General features: G+C 37.4%; 1 protein-coding gene across 1 annotated transcript; it reads right to left on the bottom strand.

The window, feature by feature from the left end:
• Positions 1 to 840: 840 nt before the first annotated feature.
• On the bottom strand, positions 841 to 1,435 carry LOC149239649 (putative carboxylesterase 12). The gene is made up of 2 exons (XM_089369932.1): positions 1,189 to 1,435; positions 841 to 1,037 (listed from the first exon to the last, which is right to left on the bottom strand). The coding sequence occupies exons 1-2, from the start codon at positions 1,433 to 1,435 to the stop codon at positions 841 to 843; spliced, it is 444 nt and encodes a 147-aa protein (XP_089226058.1).
• Between the last annotated feature and the right edge of the window lie 17,378 nt (positions 1,436 to 18,813).

Genomic DNA, 18,813 nt, shown 5'->3' with positions numbered 1-18,813 from the left:
ATAATTATTAAGCGGATGGAATTTTATAATTTTGTTTTGGGAAACTATGAGATGAGTAAATTAATAATATAGGGAAGAACATAGACTTACATAAATTTTCGTGAATAATAAACATTAATAAATTTACATATTTATTTTTTTACTCTTACATAAATGAAAAAAAAATGTTGAAAAATAACTCATAATAAATATATTTATTTATTTTTCATTTACATATTTTATTATTTATGAAGTAATTTGAATAATTTAAAACAACAATTTTATCTACGATTACATCATGCAGACGTCCTTCCATAGCCATAGCCACACCCAGCTTCATACATAAGTTATTTTCACTATTAACTTTGAATTCCGTAAAATTCAAGGAAAGATTTAATTAAAACCTGGAAAGGAAACTTTTGCAGTATATAAAAAATTAATAGTATTCTGATCGGTTTTCATAATTGGAAGCAAGACAATAAAGAACCATATGGCATAAACCTGTATAAACAGCAGATCTTACGCTTTCTAAACGGTGAATCCAAAATTATTTAATCACTCCCAGGCATTCTGGTATAAGGGGCATCCTTTGCATGGCCTACTCCCTTTGCAAATCCCAAACGCTGTTGATAGAATCATAAACCCTAAAAGAATCGAATTTGAACCGGTAATTCGACCACCGATTCGGATTTATTTGACTGATTCAGCATAAGTGGGTAACCATGATTCACACGACACTTGCTAAAAGAGAGAAGGCATGCCAAGCATCAGCCCATAGCGCAGCGTTGAGAAGTTTCAATTTAAACAAATTTTATCTCATATCCAATGTGGACACATGCGGTAACGCAGCGCGGGGCTGTCTCAGTGGTTTCTGTGATCGGAGGAGGAACGCATGAAATTCGAAATCCGTTTCATGACGAAGGTCGCATTCTCAGATTTCGGATTCAGGAGATGAAAGACGTGGTTTTCGCCTTCCGTCATAGCCATGTCCACATCTTTGCCCGCCTTCCTTAGCGCTTGGTAATACAAAATACCCCGATGTCTCAACGGATCCTTCCCTGCAACAAATATCAGTGTTCGAGGATACACCAGAGTGGACGGAGCCGGAGAACAGGGTCCAACTGGGTTGCGAAACGAGTGGTCTCTGTCGGCCCCCACGGGAAGAGAGATGCTCCACTCTCCTTCCACTACCTTAAATAAATGCTCCACCTGCGCATTCCTCCCCACATCGGAGGCGATTCGTTCTTGTCCGCCAAAGAAAGGGTGGACCAGAATGGTCCCAATTCCTTTGACTCGCACGGATGCCTATCTGGTGCACGATGTTGGCCCCAGCACTGTCTCCGCCAAGAAAACCGTGCACGATGTTGGCCCCAGCACTGTCTCCCGCCAAGAAAACCTTCCTGAAATCTGTATGGGAAGCGAGCCACAGATCCACAGACACCCCTTCCAGTGCCATTGCTTGGCAGTCAAGCCATTCGAGAACACCAAAACAATCGTCATAAGCAACAGGGAGGCGATGTTCAGGGGCTCTCCGATACTCCACCGATACACAAATCACCCTGGCCTCGGTAGCCACTTTATTAAGACAGCTGTGATAAAGTGGCGATGCAGCGGATTCAACGGAGCAACCCTCTCCGTGAGCGTACACAAGCACCGGGACCTTTTACACGGTTTCTCTACTGCCCGTGCATACACAGGGAACCCGTGTTTAACCACCCTTCAGGACGTGGAAAAGGGTGGTGGGACACCATCTTTGATTTAAAAAGATCGAACAACCATATCCCTATTAGATCTAATGATAGCAGGACGGCACCGACCTTGATCAATCAACCAGGTCATAATGACGTTAATGATGACAGCAACGCACCAAACTTATCTAGTCACCACTACAGTAATATTAATAAATGGGGTTGATATGCTCCTTCCTCGTTAATTTAATATATTTAATATATGTTATATTATAAACTAATATATCAAATCTATTTTTTTTTATAAATAATTCTAAGATTATAAAATCAAGGAATCATAAACCCAAGAGTTATTAATATTATAAACTTAAGGAATTAAGATTCCAATGAGATTAATGTTATAAATCCAAAGGATCAATAAACCAAGAAATTCAACCACATTAATAAATGTGGTTGATATACGTTATGCAATATTATAAACCTAATATGTTAGATTAATATATGAATATATGAAATCTAAGATTTTTATAAAAAACTCTAAGATTATAAAGTCAAGGAATCATAAACTCAAGAGATTATTAATATTATAAACCCAAGGAATTAAGAAACCAATAGGATTAATGTTATCAACCCAAAAGATCAATAAACCAAGGAATTAATATATGAATATATCAAATCTAAGGTTTTAATCAAAAAGTGTAAAATTATAAAGTCAAGGAATAATAAACCCAAGGGATTATTAATATTATAAACCCAAGGAATTAATAAACAAATAGAATTAATATTATAAACCCAAAGGATCAATAAACCAAGGAAATAACAAAATGAAGGATTAATAAACCCAAGGAATAAATATTGAAAATCCAAGGGGAGAATAATAAACCAAGGGAATTAATATTAAAAAATGATGCGATGGTTAATATTACAAACCTAAGAAATTGCTAAATCCAACACATTAATATTAAAAACCCTTGGGATTAATATTAAAAACCTAATAGATTATTAATATTACAATCCCAAGCATAAATATTCTCGGGGTTCAATATTATTTCCTTCGGTTTACAATATCAATCCATTGGGTTTATGATAAACCCTAAGAAAAACATGGTTGACCATCGCTAATTTTCATATTGAGACAGTCTTTGTTACATTGTGATGTTCAACCATGGTTGAGTGACCATGGTTGGCCATTGTTGACCATGGTTGACCATGATCAACAACGGTTGGCCATGGTTGACCATAGTTGACCATGATCAAAATGATTGACCATGATTGATTTTCATATTGAAAAAATCTTTGTCACAATACAACAATGGACCATGGTTGACCATGGTTGATATTCATATTGAGACAATCTTAGTCACAACATGGTGTTGGACCATGGTACACCATAATTGACCATGATCGACTATTTGACCAATTTTGATCATGATTGACCATGATTAACCATGGTTGACCATAGTTGACCATGATTATTTTCCATATTAAGAAAATCTTTGTCACAAACCCATATTGGGATTATTATGAACCTAAGGGATTAAGACGAAAAAACCCAAGGGATTAAAAAAACCAAGGAATTTATATTATAAACCCAATGGATTATAAACTGAAGGGATTTATATTAAGCCCTAGAAATAATATTATATCAATAATACTATACCCTAGGAACATTAAACCCAAGGCACTAATAAATCCAAGGGATTAATACTAAAAACCCAAGGGAATAATATTAAACCCAAAGGATTATTAATATTATAAACATGAGGAATTAAGAAAACAATGATATTAAAATTATACATGTAAGTGATTATTAATATTATAAACGCAAGGGATTAATAAACCTAAGGAATTTATATTTTAAAAACAAAGGATTATAGGCACACGGGATTTATGTTAAACCCTAGGAGTAATATTATAAAACCTATCAATAATATAATATCATTAGAATGTGAACCCTTGGATTATTAAACCCAAGAGATTAATATTATAGACTTGAGGCACTGATAAACCAAAGGGATTAATACAAAAAAACAACAAAATAATGTTAAACCCAAGGGATTAATATTGTAAACCCAAGGAATATAAACTCTAAGATAAATATTATGAACCCTAAAAAAATGTGGTTGACCATGGTTAATTTTCATATTGAGACAATATTTGTCATAATGTGACGTTGGACCATGATTGACCAAGACTAATTTTCATATTGACAGAATTTTTGTCACAATGTGGCATTAGATCTTGGTTGACCATCGTTGATTTTCATACTGAGATAATTTTTGTCACAATGCGACATTGGACCATGGTTCAACATTGATAGCCATGGTTGTCATAATGTGACATTGGACCATCAGGCAATCTTTATCACAATGTGACCATGGTTACCCATGATGAATTATGGTTGACAATCATTGATTTTCATATTGAGATAATATTTGTCTCAATACGATGTTGGACCAGGTTGACCATCTTTGATTTACATATTGAGACAATCTTTTTCACAATGTGATGTTGGACCATGGTTGATGATGATTGATTTTCATATAGAGAGAACTTTTGTCACAATGAAACATTGGACCCTAGTTGACCATGATTGACCATGGTTGTTTTAGGATATTCCGACACATAGGAAATAGTTAACTACAACTTGGTCTAGTGTAGAGTTAGGTATAGAGTTAGGTAAAGTGTGTTTCTTTACTGTTGTACATTTTGTAACTTACAATCCGACGGTCACGATATGTAGTGATCCGACGGTTCATTCTCTCCTCGGTATTACCGACACTTGATCCGTGGCTTGACACACGATTGGTCCATGAATTCTATTTAAAGCGCATGGAGGGTCATTTGTAGGGTAATCCGTGCATGAGAGAAACATATGTAAATTTTCATTCTTTTATTAATAAATTGCCTGAAGTGGCCGCGTTGGCTCAGGCCGTGGACTGTTTCCCTCTTTGAGGATTTTAACCACGTCAAAATACTGGTGTATTGATCTGCGATCTGGTTGTGAGCGATGTCCTTTTGGTGTTCTATCTGAGGAACTTACCCTGTAAATTCCTACATGGTATCAGAGCTATTTGAGGGCCGCGTCTGTTGGTGATCCAAATCTGAAGCCGGTAGAACCGCATCCGACTACCATTTCCTAGATCTGCTGTTTTTGACTGCTTTCGGGCTGAGAGGACTGCTCTGTTGCATTGGGAGTATCTGTTCCAGTGAGAAACCCCTTTCGTTTCACGCGAAAAGGTTTCCGGTAGCCCTAGCTACGTCATTTTTAAGATCTGGAGGTATACAGTGTTTATTTGCAGTTTACTGTTATTTTCCCTCTGTTTATTTCAGTTTCGGTTTATTTAGCCTTTTTATTACCGGATCTATACCTTTCATTTCTGTGTATGCTCTTTGCCCTGCGATTCTGTGTGATCTGGGCAAATCAGAAACAGAAAGGAAGGATTTTTCTCATGCGTATGCTCTTTTCCCTGCGCCTTAGGGTGATCTCGGAAAATCAGAAACATTGAGGAAAATATTTAGTTTCCGGCCAAAGCTAACTTTGAGCCGCAAGATTCATTTTTGAAAATATTTAGTTTTTCGGCTAAAGCTAACTTCGAGCCATAAGGTTCGTTTTCTTTGCATGTCCGTGTTGGGTTTTGTGCTTTTTGTTTTGTAGGGAAAAAGAGCTTTCTCAAAGCAAGCACGCAACCCAAAACACCCCCCCCTCTCTCTCTCTCTCTCTCTCTCTCTCTCAAATTTTTTGTATAGATCAATTGGTTCAAAGCTATTTTAAGAGAGTAGAGGTCTTGGGTTCAAGTCTCCATTTTGTGGGGGCGGACTTTTTCATTTCCGCACATTCCCACACTTCGTCAGCAACTTCAACAACTTTTTTCAGAAAGCCATAACTTCTTCATCTGGAAGCCGTTTTTTTTAAACCAGCCTAATTTTTCGAGATCTATCCATTGGAACGCTTATTTTCAGCATCTTTAGCTTCAGTTTCCATTGAAATGGAAATTCAATACCAAGTTACCCTTGACAGCACCAACTACTTCCAATGGTTGGCTTACATTGAGGATTTACTTAGAAGTAAAGGTCTCTACGGAATAGCCTCAGGCCAAGAAAAGAAACCGAAGGATGAAGATAAGGCTGCTAAATGGGAAAATAAGCAAGATCAAGCACGTGGATTAATAGGGACGTCTATTTCTCCAGATCTTAGATTCCATATTGCAGAAATTGATACTCCTGATGAAGCAATGAAACAAATCAATAAAGTTTTTGGGATTAAAAATGAAATTAGAGCCCATCAACTTGAAAATGAGTTGCTTACATTGGACCCTAATAATTTTTCTTGCATTGAATATTTCTTGTCCAAGTTCAAGACCCTTAGATATCTTTTGGAAGGTGTTAAAGTTAAGAAAGAAGATAGTAACCTTATCTATTCCATTCTTACAAAGTTGGGACCAGCCTACTCTGTGTTTGTTTCCACCTTCCATTCTACAAGAGAAGCCTTCATTTCTCAAGGAACAGACTACAAGCCCCTTCCTTTGACTCTTTTTGTGATTCTTTAATAAGAGAACAAGAAAAACTCTTACACCTTGGCCTTCTTAATCTTGGAAACTCTTCCAAGAAAGCGTTAGCCGCCCAGCAGCAACCAAATTCCAAGAATCCTAAGAAGTCATATCCTAAAAAGAATGGTCCTAAACCAAACAAGGGTCCTAAGCAATTTCAGCCCCAAAATGAAAAATCATTTCAACAAAATGATAAGACAAATAAAAACAAAGGGAAGAAGACTGATAGACATTGCAATTTTTGTAATCGAGATGGCCACTTAGAATCAAAATGCTTTAAGAAGATGGAAGCCTTGGAAGCAGCAATGAAGAAGCATAACATCCATTTGGGGAAATCTTCAACTTCAACTTCATCTTCAGGAATGGCACTTTCTGCATGTGGTTGTCAAGCATCTCGGTCTGGCTATGCATTAAATGTATCTTCTTCTTCTCATTCTCATGAGTGGCTCATTGATTCTGGAGCTTCTTATCACATGGCCAAAAACAAAGCCATGTTTTCTTCTTTAAATGATTGTAACACCAAAAATATATATGTTGGTGATGATAGATCTCTTAATGTTGTAGGGACTGGAACTGTTCATCTAGACAATGGTCAGTTTAATGATGTATTATGTGTTCCAACCTTATCCTGCAACCTTCTATCTGTCTATCAGATAACTCATTCAGGTGAAGGTAAAATCGTTGAATTTTCACCTCATGATGTTGTAATCAAGGACTTAAGAGATCCTAAACAGATTTTGGCTACTGGCATTGCTGATGATTCTACAAGGTTGTATAAGTTTCACAACTTTGGGTCATCAAATCTTCCTTCAGTATTTGTTGCTCATAACGATGAAGTGAGCAAACTTTGGCATGAGCGATTTGGTCACTTAAACTATCGCTCCCTTCAGCATCTATGTAAAGAAAATATGGTGACAGGTCTTCCTATGGTATCTTGCAGAGATGGTGTTTGTTCCGGATGTGTACTCGGAAAACATCATCGGGACAGTTTTGAAAAACGTGCCTCTTGGCACGCCTCAGCCCCTTTACAGCTTGTGCATAGTGATTTATGTGGTCCACTTCCAGTTGTGTCATTCTCTGGCTGCAAGTATTTCTTAACTTTCATTGATGATTTCTCCAGACGCACTTGGGTATACTTCTTAAAACTCAAGAGTGAAGTATTTAACACTTTTTTGGCCTTCAAGGCCTTTGTTGAAAAACAATCTGGACATCAAATTCTTAAGTTAAGATCTGATAATGGCGGAGAATATGTTAAAAACACATTCATCAACTATTGCACTGAGAATGGAATTCAAATGCAACATACTGTTCCATATACTCCACAACAAAATGGTGTAGCTGAAAGGAAGAATCGCACCTTAAAGGAAATGGCTAATTGTATGCTACAATCTAAAGGACTTGGTCTTAGTTTTTGGGCAGAAGCAATTAACTGTGCAAATTACATAATAAATCGCACTCCTACTAAGGCTTTAAAGAATATCACTCCAGAAGAAGCATGGAGCTCAATCAAACCAGATGTAAGTCACTTTCGTGTTTTTGGAAGTGAAGCGTGGGCCCATATTCCAGATGAAAAGCATAAAGCTTTAGAACCTAAGAGTGAAAAATGTACTTTTGTTGGATATTCTGAAGATGTCAAAGGCTATAGACTTATTCCATTTAAGTCCAAAAATGTTATCATTAGAAGAGATGTAAAATTTGATGAAAATATATCGGCCTGCGAGCCTAGTCCGACGGATGTGCCACCTCTCCCTATCTCTTTTATCTTTGAAAACATTTCTTCTTCAGATGATGAAAGTGAGGATGACAATCCTCCCCCACCATCTCAGGATCCTCCTCCAGCTCCTGAGCTTCCAAAATGGGTTCGTGCTACTCGAGATGCAGCAGGTGATCTTGCCGGTGATCCTACAGATCAGCGACGTACACGTTCTCAGTTCGAGAGAGCCTCTTCTTTACTGGCTCAAGCTCCAGTAAATTATGATCCTGACACCTTTGCAGAAGCTTCAGGCCATCCAGATTGGGAAGCAGCTATGAATGAAGAATATCATTCATTGTTGGCAAATGATACATGGGATCTTGTTCCTCTACCAAAGGGACGAAAACTTGTTAGATGCAAATGGGTTTACAGAACCAAGTATGGACCAGATGGGAAAGTTGATAAACATAAAGCTCGTCTTGTTGCTAAGGGTTTTTCACAGGTTGAAGGCATTGACTACACTGAAACCTTCTCCCCTGTTGCCAAAATGAACTCTATCCGCCTTGTTCTTTCCCTTGCTGCCTCTTTCAAATGGGAAGTCCATCAGATGGATGTTAAATCTGCCTTCTTGCATGGGGACTTGCATGAAGAAATCTATATGGAACAACCCATTGGCTTCATACAAACAGACTCCAGCCTTGTATGTCGACTTAAGAAATCCCTTTATGGTCTCAAGCAAGCTCCTCGGGCTTGGTATGCCAAAATGGATAGCTTTCTTTTAGAATCTGGCTTTTCTAGGTGTCATTCTGACAATACTGTCTACACCAAGAAAGTGGGCAACTCTCTTATCATCCTTGTTCTTTATGTTGATGATCTTATCCTTACTGGTAGTGATCCCAACCTTATAAACCATGTGAAGTCTAGCCTTAAAAGGAAATTTGAAATGACAGACTTAGGACACTTACACTATTTTCTCGGTCTTCAAGTCTTGCAATCCAAGGAGGGTATTTCCCTTTCCCAGTCCAAGTATGCTTGTGATATTCTACGTCATTTTCACATGGAAGACTGTAAGCCAGCCCCTTCTCCCTTTTAGTCTGGAGTCAAACTTTCAGTCACTTGTAATTCTCCTGAAGTTGATGCTACCTTATACCGTCAACTTGTAGGAAAACTTTTGTATCTAACCCATACTCGTCCTGACCTTTCCTTTGCTGTTGGCCTTGTTGCTCGGTTCATGCAAAACCCCCGTGAAAGTCATTGGAAAGCAGCTAAAAGAATACTTCGTTATGTTCAAGGTACAGTTCAGTTTGGGATTCATTACAGTGCCAAAGCAGCTCCTCTATTGGTTGGTTTCACTGATTCCGATTGGGCTGGTGACCCTGATGATCGGAAGTCTACTGCCAATTATGTGTTCACTCTTGGTTCAGGACCTATTACATGGGCTTGTAAGAAACAAGCTGCCATTTCTCTTTCATCAGCAGAAGCAGAGTATCGTGGTGTCGTAGAAGCTAGTAAGGAAGCCTTGTGGCTTCGTCAGATCCTGTCAGAGTTTGGCTTTGAGCAGCAGCATCCGACTACACTTTGGTGTGATAATCAAAGTGCCATTCAGCTATGCAAAGATCCAATCCAACATCAGCGTAGCAAACACATTGAACTGCACATGCACTTCATCAGAAAGCTCATTCACGACCATGTTCTTGAAGTGCAATATTGTTCAATAGATGATCAAGTTGCAGACATCTTCACAAAGGCTCTCACAGAGGCGAAGTTCACTAAACTTCGATTTATGGTTGGAGTTCAGGAAGTTGTCACTAAGGGGGGATAGGCTCTAGTGCCTCCTTCCTTCTCCTATTGTGTCATATTTGTAAATCCTTCAATCCTATCCCAAGTTGTTCTTAAGGGGGGATGTTAGGATATTCCGACACATAGGAAATAGTTAAGTACAACTTGGTCTAGTGTAGAGTTAGGTATAGAGTTAGGTAAAGTGTGTTTCTTTACCGTTGTACATTTTGTAACTTACAATCCGACGGTCACGATATGTAGTGATCCAACGGTTCATTCTCTCCTCGGTATTACCGACACTTGATCCGTGGCTTGACACCCGATTGGTCCATGAATTCTATTTAAAGTGCATGGAGGGTCATTTGTAGGGTAATCTGTGCATGAGAGAAACATATGTAAATTTTCATTCTTTTATTAATAAATTGCCTGAAGTGGCCGCGTTGGCTCAGGCCGTGAACTGTTTCCCTCTTTGAGGGTTTTAACCACGTCAAAATACTGGTGTATTGATCTGCGATCTGGTTGTGAGCGGTGCCCTTTTGGTGTTCTGTCTGAGGAACTTACCCTGTAAATTCCTACAGGTTGACCATGGTTGATTTTCATATTGAGAGAATATGGTTGACAACAATTGACTATGGTTGTCATAATGTGATGTTGGACCATTACACAGTCTTCGACATAATGTGACCATTACACAATTTTTGTCACAATGTGGCATTGGATCCTGGTTGACCATGATTGATTTTCATATTGAGACAATCTTTGTCACAATGCAACATTAGACCATGGTTCACCATGGATAGCCATGGTTGTCACAATGTGACATTGGACCATCAGACAATCTTTGTCACAATCTGACCATGGTTAACCATGATTAACAATGGTTGACCATCGTTGATTTTTCATATTGAGATAATATTTGTCATAATGCAATGTTGGACCATGGTTGACCATCATTGACTTATATATTGATACAATCTTTGTCACAATGTGACGTTGGACCATGGTTGACTATGATTGATTTTCGAATTAAGAGAATTTTTGTCACAATGCAACGTTGGACCCTAATTGACCATGATTGACTATGTGATTTTTATATTGAGATAATATGTGTGACCATGGTTGACCGTAATTGCCCATGGATGTCGAAATGTGGCATTGGAACATGAGATAATCTTTGTTACAATGTGACTGTGGTAATTAACCATGGTTGACCATGATCGACAAAGGTTGACCATGATTTCTTTTCATATTAATAAAATCTTTCTCACAAAATGGTGATAGACCATGGTTGACCATGGTTTATATTCATATTGAGACAATCTTCGTCAGAACATGGTGTTGGACCATGGTACACCATAATTGACCATGATTGACCATATTTGACCAATGTTGATCATGATTGACCATGGTTAACCATAGTTGACCATAGTTGATCATGTTTGCTTTCCAAATTGATAAAATATTTGTCACAGACCCATATTGGGATTAATATAAACCTAAGGGATTAATACTAAAAACCTAAGGGATGAATAAACCCAAGGAATTTATATTATAAACCCAAGGGGCTTATATTAAACCCTAGGAATAATATTATAAATCCTATCAATAATATTATACCCTAGGAATATTAAACTCGAGGCACTAATAAATCCAAGGGATTAATACTAAAAATCCAAGGGAATAATATTAAACCTAAGGGATTAATATTGTAAACCCAAGGTATATCAACCCTAAGATATATATTATAAACCCTAAAAAAAAATCGGTTGACCACGATTGACCATGGTTTATTTTCATATTGAGACAATCTTTGTCACAATGCGATGTTGGACCATGGTTGACCATGGTTGATTTTCATATTGAACCAATGTTTGTCACAATGCGACGTTGGACAATGGCTCACCATGGTTCTCATATTGTGATATTAATAAATTCTTGGATTAATAAACCCTTGGATTAAAAAACCTAAGGGGTTGATATTATAAACCCAAGGAACTAATAAACCCAAGGGATTAATACTAAAAACGCAAGGGAATAATATTAACCCTAAGGGATTAATATTGTAAACCTAAGGTATATAAACCCTAAGATAAATATTATAAAACCTTAAACAAACTTGGTTGACCACAATTGACCATGGTTGATTTTCATATTAAGACAATATTCACCATAATGCGATGTTGGACCATGGTTGACCATGATTGGCAATGGTTGACCATGGTAGATTTTCATATTGAGCCAATATTTGTCATAATGTGACACTGGAAAATGGTTGAACATGGTTGTTATAATGTGACATTGGACCATTACACAATCTTTGACACAATGTGACGATGATTATTGACCATGGTTGACCATCATCGATTTTAATATTGAGTCAATTTTTGTCACAATGCAACGTTGGACCATGGTTCACAAAGGTTATTGATGATTGATCATGACTGATGATGGTTGAAAATCATTGTCACAATGTGATGTTGGAGCCTTGTTGACGATGATTTACCATGGTTGACCATCACTGATTTTCATATTGAGACAATGTTTGTCACAATGCGATGTTGGACCATGGTTGACCATGGATGACCATGATTGACCATGGTTGACAATGGTATATATTCATATTGAGATAATATTTGTCACAATGCCATGATGGGCCATGGTTGACAATGGTTGTCCATGGTTGACCATGGTTGATGTTCATATTGAGACAATCTTTGTGACAAAGTGACATTGGACCATGATTGATCATGGTTGCTTTTCATATTGAGACAATCTTTGTCACAATGTGACATTGAACCAAGGTTGACCATGGTTTATTTTCATATTGAGAAATTATTTGTCACAATGTGACGTTATACCATGGTTGACCATAGTTGACCATGATTGTCGAAATGTGGTGTCAGACCATGATGTTGAAAATAGCAACAAGAAATGTTAAAAATAGAATCTAGAAATTCCAATTTAATTTGTCCTTGAATTAAATTGTGAATTAAAATTGTAATTATTTTCTCATAGAAACTTGTAATAGTTAACTAAGATAAGTTGACTTAGTTAACTTAGGAATTTTGAGTTGGAAGTATTTTGGAAGTCATATATATGTTCTCCCTAAATTTTAGGGGTCCAGGATGAGTTTATTTGAGTTGTAATTAGATTAACTCAGTTCATTGAGTTATGGTCAGTTAAATTAGTTCTAAGTATTTAATAGAGGACTAACAATTAGTTGGTGCACTATTGCATCCACAAGTGTTACTCTAGATAATTGAAGATTCCATCATGAGAAGCTCGTGCATGTTAGTTCAGAGAAAGACCCAATTGAGACTAGAGTGCGAGGATTGTGTACTATCAGTTGTATGATTTACTGAGTTGAAAATATCATGCATGCAATCAGAGGATGACCTAATTTTGGATTGCGCAACTATGGATGAGGAATTTCCCTTTAAATACAGGGTAATTCTCTCAGGAATAGTGTAAAGAATTAGATGTTTGGAGGCTTGGAAATTTGGATAAGTATTGGCCAAAGGAAGTCACCAAGTGAAGGATAGGAAATACTTGTGGAGGTGAAGCTCAAGGTTTAGTAGAGCATATTGTATTCATCCAAATTCTTTGACCAAGGGGCAAGGAATCAAGGGCTTGGAGAATAGCAGAAGAGGCTAGAGATTTGATTGAGCTTTCTTGTGAGAAGGGAGATTGATCATATTGAGTGTTGGGATTGTTCTTGTGAGAACAAGCATTGTATTATCATCTTGGATATTTTATTTAATGCAATACAAATAGTAGGGGGTTTTTAGCTGAGGCTTTCCTTGTATACTTATTATGTTGTGTGTCATTGATTTATCTTCTTCTTCTTCATATTGTTTTCACCGATTTATTGGCTTCTGCTTGTTTAAAGTAGAAGTAGATTCTTGTCCTGTGCTTTAGTAAATTGCATGAGCTTATGAGTCTAAAGGAAATTCTACATTTTATGAAAGCTAGATTTGTAGAAATATTCTACATGGTATCGAAGCTTGATTTACAGGATTTTCTACATGATATGGGAGCAGGATTTGTTTTTTGGGCTGTGAGTTTGCATAGCAGATCTGAAAATTTTTGTGCAAAATTTTCATAAACAAATAGCACATCTGGATTCCTTGTGGAAAAATGCCCAAATTAAAAAAAGCTATCGGCTAAATTGGAGTTCGGATGAAGGTGATATCTTTGATTTAATCAACTCTTTTTTTAGAAAATTTTGTGATATTGGGACATATGAAACAAATCGGTGTGCTAACCAAGAACCTGTATGCACTTGAGGTAACACATGCATGCCAAGCCTTGAGGAGCAAGGAAAGGGTTAGAAACTTGGTGGTTGAGAGGGAGAGTAAATTACCTCTCAACATGCAGCCCCAGAAGGAGAAATCTCAGAAGAAGCTTCATGAAGTTGTGGAGCAAGCAAAACTAGAGAAGCTGAGAGGAGACTGAGTGGAGGTATCCACTCATGTAGAGACCTCCAGTAGGGGGAAATTTCAAGCCAGGTGGGTAGAGGAAGCACATGCAGCCAACCAGGTGTGAGGTGGGGCGATGTCAATTGATAGCTCCAAGAGGGCTGAAAGTGGGCAGGTCCCATTGAAAGGTTTTATCTCATGGATCATACCTTGCTACGGGAGCGCAAAGTACATAGTAGCAGGAGGAATCAGTGGTGATTGATACAATTAGATATTAGAGTGACAAAGGCTAAATTAGTTAGATACTGAAAATAACAGAGAAGGGTTGATAATATTATAGAAAGACAATGACAATAGAAGTGCAGAGTTTTCAGCGAACGGAGGCAATAGCAATCAGAGACTTTGATGGCAAATGCAACATACTGATTCAAGTTGGATTTTATTTTATTTTTGTTTCTGGAGTTTTTGTAGCAACAACACTAAAGAGAAGTGTTGCATGTAGAACATTCCAAAGGTTCATGATCAGGATTGAGTTGAATTCCTTTCTTGTTGAGAGGTTGTGTTGAAGATAGCAACAATAAATGTTAAAAATAGAATCCATAAATTCCAATTTAATTTGTCCTTGAAATAAATTGTGAATTAAAATTGTAATTATTTTCTCATAGAAACTTGTAATAGTTAACTAAGTTAAGTTGACTTAGTTAACTTAGGAATTCCAATTTGGAAGTCTTTTGGAAGTCATGTATATGTTATTCCTAAATTTTAGCGGTCCAAGATGAGTTTATTTGAGTTGTAATTAGATTAACTCAGTTTACTAATTTATGGTCAATTAAATTAGTTCTAACTATTTGTGGAACTAATAGAGGACTAGCAGTGAGTTCGTGCACTAGTGCATTCACAAGTGTTACTCCAGTCAACTGAATATTCCCGCATGAGAAACTCATGCATGTTAGTTCAGAGAAAGACCCAGTTGAGACTAGAGTGCAAGGGTAGTGTACTATCAGTTGCATGATTTACTGAGTTGTAAATATCATGCATATAATCATAGAATGCCTAATTTTGGATTGCGCAGTTATGGATCAGGAATTTCCCTTTAAATATAGGGTAATTCTCTCAAGAATTATGCAAGAATTAGAAGCTTGGAGGCTTGGAAATTTGGCTAAGTATTGGCCAAAGGAAGTCATCAGGCGAAGGATAGGAAATACTTGTGCAGGTTAAGCTCAAGGTTGAGCAGAGAATATTGTATTCATCCAAATTATTTGACCAAGGGAAAAGGAATCAGGGGCTTGGAGAGCAACAGAAGAGGCTAGAGATTGTCTTGAGTTTTCTTGTGAGAAGGGATATTGATCATATTGAGTGTTGGGATTGTTCTTGTGAGAACAAGCGTTATATTATCATCTTGTATTTTTGATTTAATGAAATACATATATTAGGGGGTTTTTCACTTAGGCTTTCCCCGAATACTTATTGTGTTGTGTGTCATTGATTTATCTTCTTCTTGTTCATATTTTTTTCACCGATTTACTAGCTTCTACTAGTTGAGAGTAGAGGTAGATTCTTGTCCTGTGCTTTAGTAAAGTGCAGGAGCTTGTGAATCGACAGGAAATTCTACACATGAGACAATATTTTTCACAAAGTGACCATGCTTATTGACCATGATTAATTTTCATTTAGAGAAAATCTTTCTCAAAAGATGATGTTAGACCTTGGTTGACCATGGTTGATATTCATATTGAGACAATGTTTGTCACAATGTGGCTTTGGACCATGGTAGACCACAATTGACCATGGTCGACCATGTTTGACCAAAGAAAACCTTGATTGAACATTATTGACTATGGCTAACCGTGATTGACCTTGTTTGGCCACATTGACCATGATTTCTTTCCATATTTAGAAAATCTCTTGCACAGACTCACTGATGGCCTGAGTTGTAGCCCTTGTAAAATTTTCACCTTATCACGTGTACAATAATTGCTCTATCTATTGGATTTTGCTTCATGTCTCACTAGGCCTGCTAATCCTAGCCTTCATGACCCATACAAGTAGCTTGCCATGCTTAGCCAACTATAAAGCACAAGTCTTCAAAACATAGTTGCTACCTGTAAAAAATCCTAACTTCCCTCTCAGAGTTGTCACCTGTACAAGTATCAGATCCAACTGACCTTCCAAGAAATATGACATTGATACCATGTTATATTTTTGTGGGAACTAGACTCAATGCATACACACACACAAACACCACATCTATTAACAACCTCAAATCAAATTTAATCAAGCTAATTCATTAAAACATACTCATGTGCCTAACTAGAAATAAATCATGCATAATGGAACTTATAAAACCAACATTCAGATCATCTACAATAAACAAATTATACACAAGTTCTTCCCAAGCAACATTTCTTCATTAAATTATTGTTAGCACCTACTCAATCTCCCTTACAGGGATAATGTCCCTCAAGAAAATTATATATACAACAATTACTATGGATCTAATCTAATAGATCAATCCCTAGATCCATCCTTGATCTCGCTTATCTAGATCTCATTTTCTTCTTTGTTCTCTTTCCTCGAACTTGACACAACTGAGAATATCATTCATAGAAAACCTCCAATATTAATCATTCAAATCTCTTTCTTACTGGAGATAATCTCTCCCTCAATGTCTCATGCTCTTGCATGCGTTTTTTCCTTACTCAACCTTCTCAACCCTACTTAGTGTTCTCAATTGTCTTAGACGTGCTCAACCCTCTCAACCCTGCTCACCCCTACTTGGCCCTATAAACTTTGTAAGCCTTGTCATCCCTCTCATAGTTCTCGTCTTTCTCATCCCTTCTCTACTCTCTTAGCCTTCCTTGCCAAGCCACAAGGAACTCTCTTGTTGAGCCACATGAATGGATCACTCACCCTTGTACTTATACTTTTCCAAAGGGTTTAATACCATGGGTCAGCAGAATACCATGGGAAATCCCATGAGTCATAAGAATTCCATGGGAATACCATGGGTCTATAGGTGCAAAGCCCCATCACTTGGCCCACTTTCCCCACACATGAGAATACTCCTGATGCTACCCAAAACATCAAAAATCCACCTTAATAAGGGATGTATTATCACAAAAACACCTTGAAGTGGCTTTGCCTTCGAACCTAGAATTCATTTCCACCCTTGATTTGCTACCATAGCTTCTCCATATGATAGAAGAAATCCTCTTTGTATGAAATGACCCTTCTTTGTAGACTTCCGGCTCCTAGAAGCCTTCCACTTCTGAGCATCCTGGAAGGCCATCCTGTACCATGAATTCTAAATTGAAGGTTGTATTCATATGAGAAACTGACTCTGTCTTGAGCCTACTCACTCCATCTGAAGCATGACTCCCTCAGACTCTAGATCAAAGGCCTTCTTGGCCCTCAAGGTATCTACTTAACCTTCACTCCAAGTTTCTCACTTGGATATCCAATGGCTATTAGACCTATGACCACATTGACCCTTCCTTCCTTGCCCTTCTCCTATCACAAGAACACTTAGGCCTATTAGGAAGTATCTACCCTAGCTACAAACTCTAACAACATATTGGAACCCATTTTTCTCCTACTGGACTTATATTTAAGATTACCTCATAGCCATCTAGGGGTAGCTTCATTTAACTTCCTCACCCCTCAATTGTAATATGGATTTGGGACTTCTATAATCTTCTTGAATGTCCACACATGGCTAACCCCACATGTGTGAGCAATGGGGGTTGAAATGGCATCCATTAGTACCATGGTGATCAACAAGTTATGTCAATGTTTAGGAGGCATAACTTTTGAATATGGGTTTTGTTTGACATGTTTTTCACATTGTTAAAAAGTTCTTGATGTGTAGATCAATATTAAAGGTGTGTGCATACTTTTGGATGCTATAACCCTCAGAAACATCATTTGATGACTTAAAATGGCCCTGGAATGTTCTAGAACCTAATTTTCCAAACGTTGACCTACCACTAAAATGACCCTACAAGGTGATTCCTCCAATTTTTTCCAACCAAAATGTATTGAGATAGATGAAAAATAATATGATGATATAATCCAAATCATACCTCCCCATTTAGGGAGGCATTTGTTCCCTAGATCATTTTTTGAATGAGCCATGAAATATTTTCCTTTACCTTTTCCTTGGAGTACCACTTTGCTTGGAATTTGTCCTTTCGACCTAATATGTCAAAGGTCATGCTACCTTTATCTTGTAGTGTTTCACCTCTTCTACAAAACTATGTTCTCTACCAACTTTAGCTAGGCATATGGTGCTAAGCCATCTATGGAAGGTATTACCTCCTCCTCTTCATGATTCAACATGAAGGGCTCATATAGTATGAGATTCTCCACATTCACAACTGAGTAAATGTTCATGATGAAGGGGCTAGACTAAGTTTATAGGCATTATCTCTCATCTTCTCTGATACCTCAAAAGGACCATAATGTAGAGTATTGATCTTCTTACTAGGATCCTATAGTGTTTACTTTTTCAATTGCAACCAAACTATATCTCCCACTCTAAATGAATTATTTGCTGTATGTTGATCTTGGTTAGCTTTGTATTTCTCCCATGACTTCTTCAGTGTCTCCTAGAATTGAAAATTGATCCACCTAATATTCTTAACAATGTTTTTTTCTCTTAATCCATCTTCTTTTAGGCTCTCCCTCCCTCCTTCTTTTCCATATAC

This window comes from Pinus tabuliformis, chromosome 8, assembly GCF_031772625.1.
Source record: "Pinus tabuliformis cultivar Carrire ecotype Pingquan chromosome 8, CPIR1, whole genome shotgun sequence".
NCBI lineage: Eukaryota > Viridiplantae > Streptophyta > Pinopsida > Pinales > Pinaceae > Pinus > Pinus tabuliformis.
This window is presented reverse-complemented; position numbering and strand designations above follow the sequence as displayed.

Bases quoted from the DNA above. Each gene is read 5' to 3' on its own strand.
- LOC149239649 (XM_089369932.1), bottom strand. From the start codon at position 1,435: ATGGCACTGGAAGGGGTGTCTGTGGATCTGTGGCTCGCTTCCCATACA. The intron at 1,038-1,188 runs GTGGAGCATTTA...TATTTGTTGCAG, and splicing joins ATGTGGGGAGGAATGCGCAG to GGAAGGATCCGTTGAGACAT.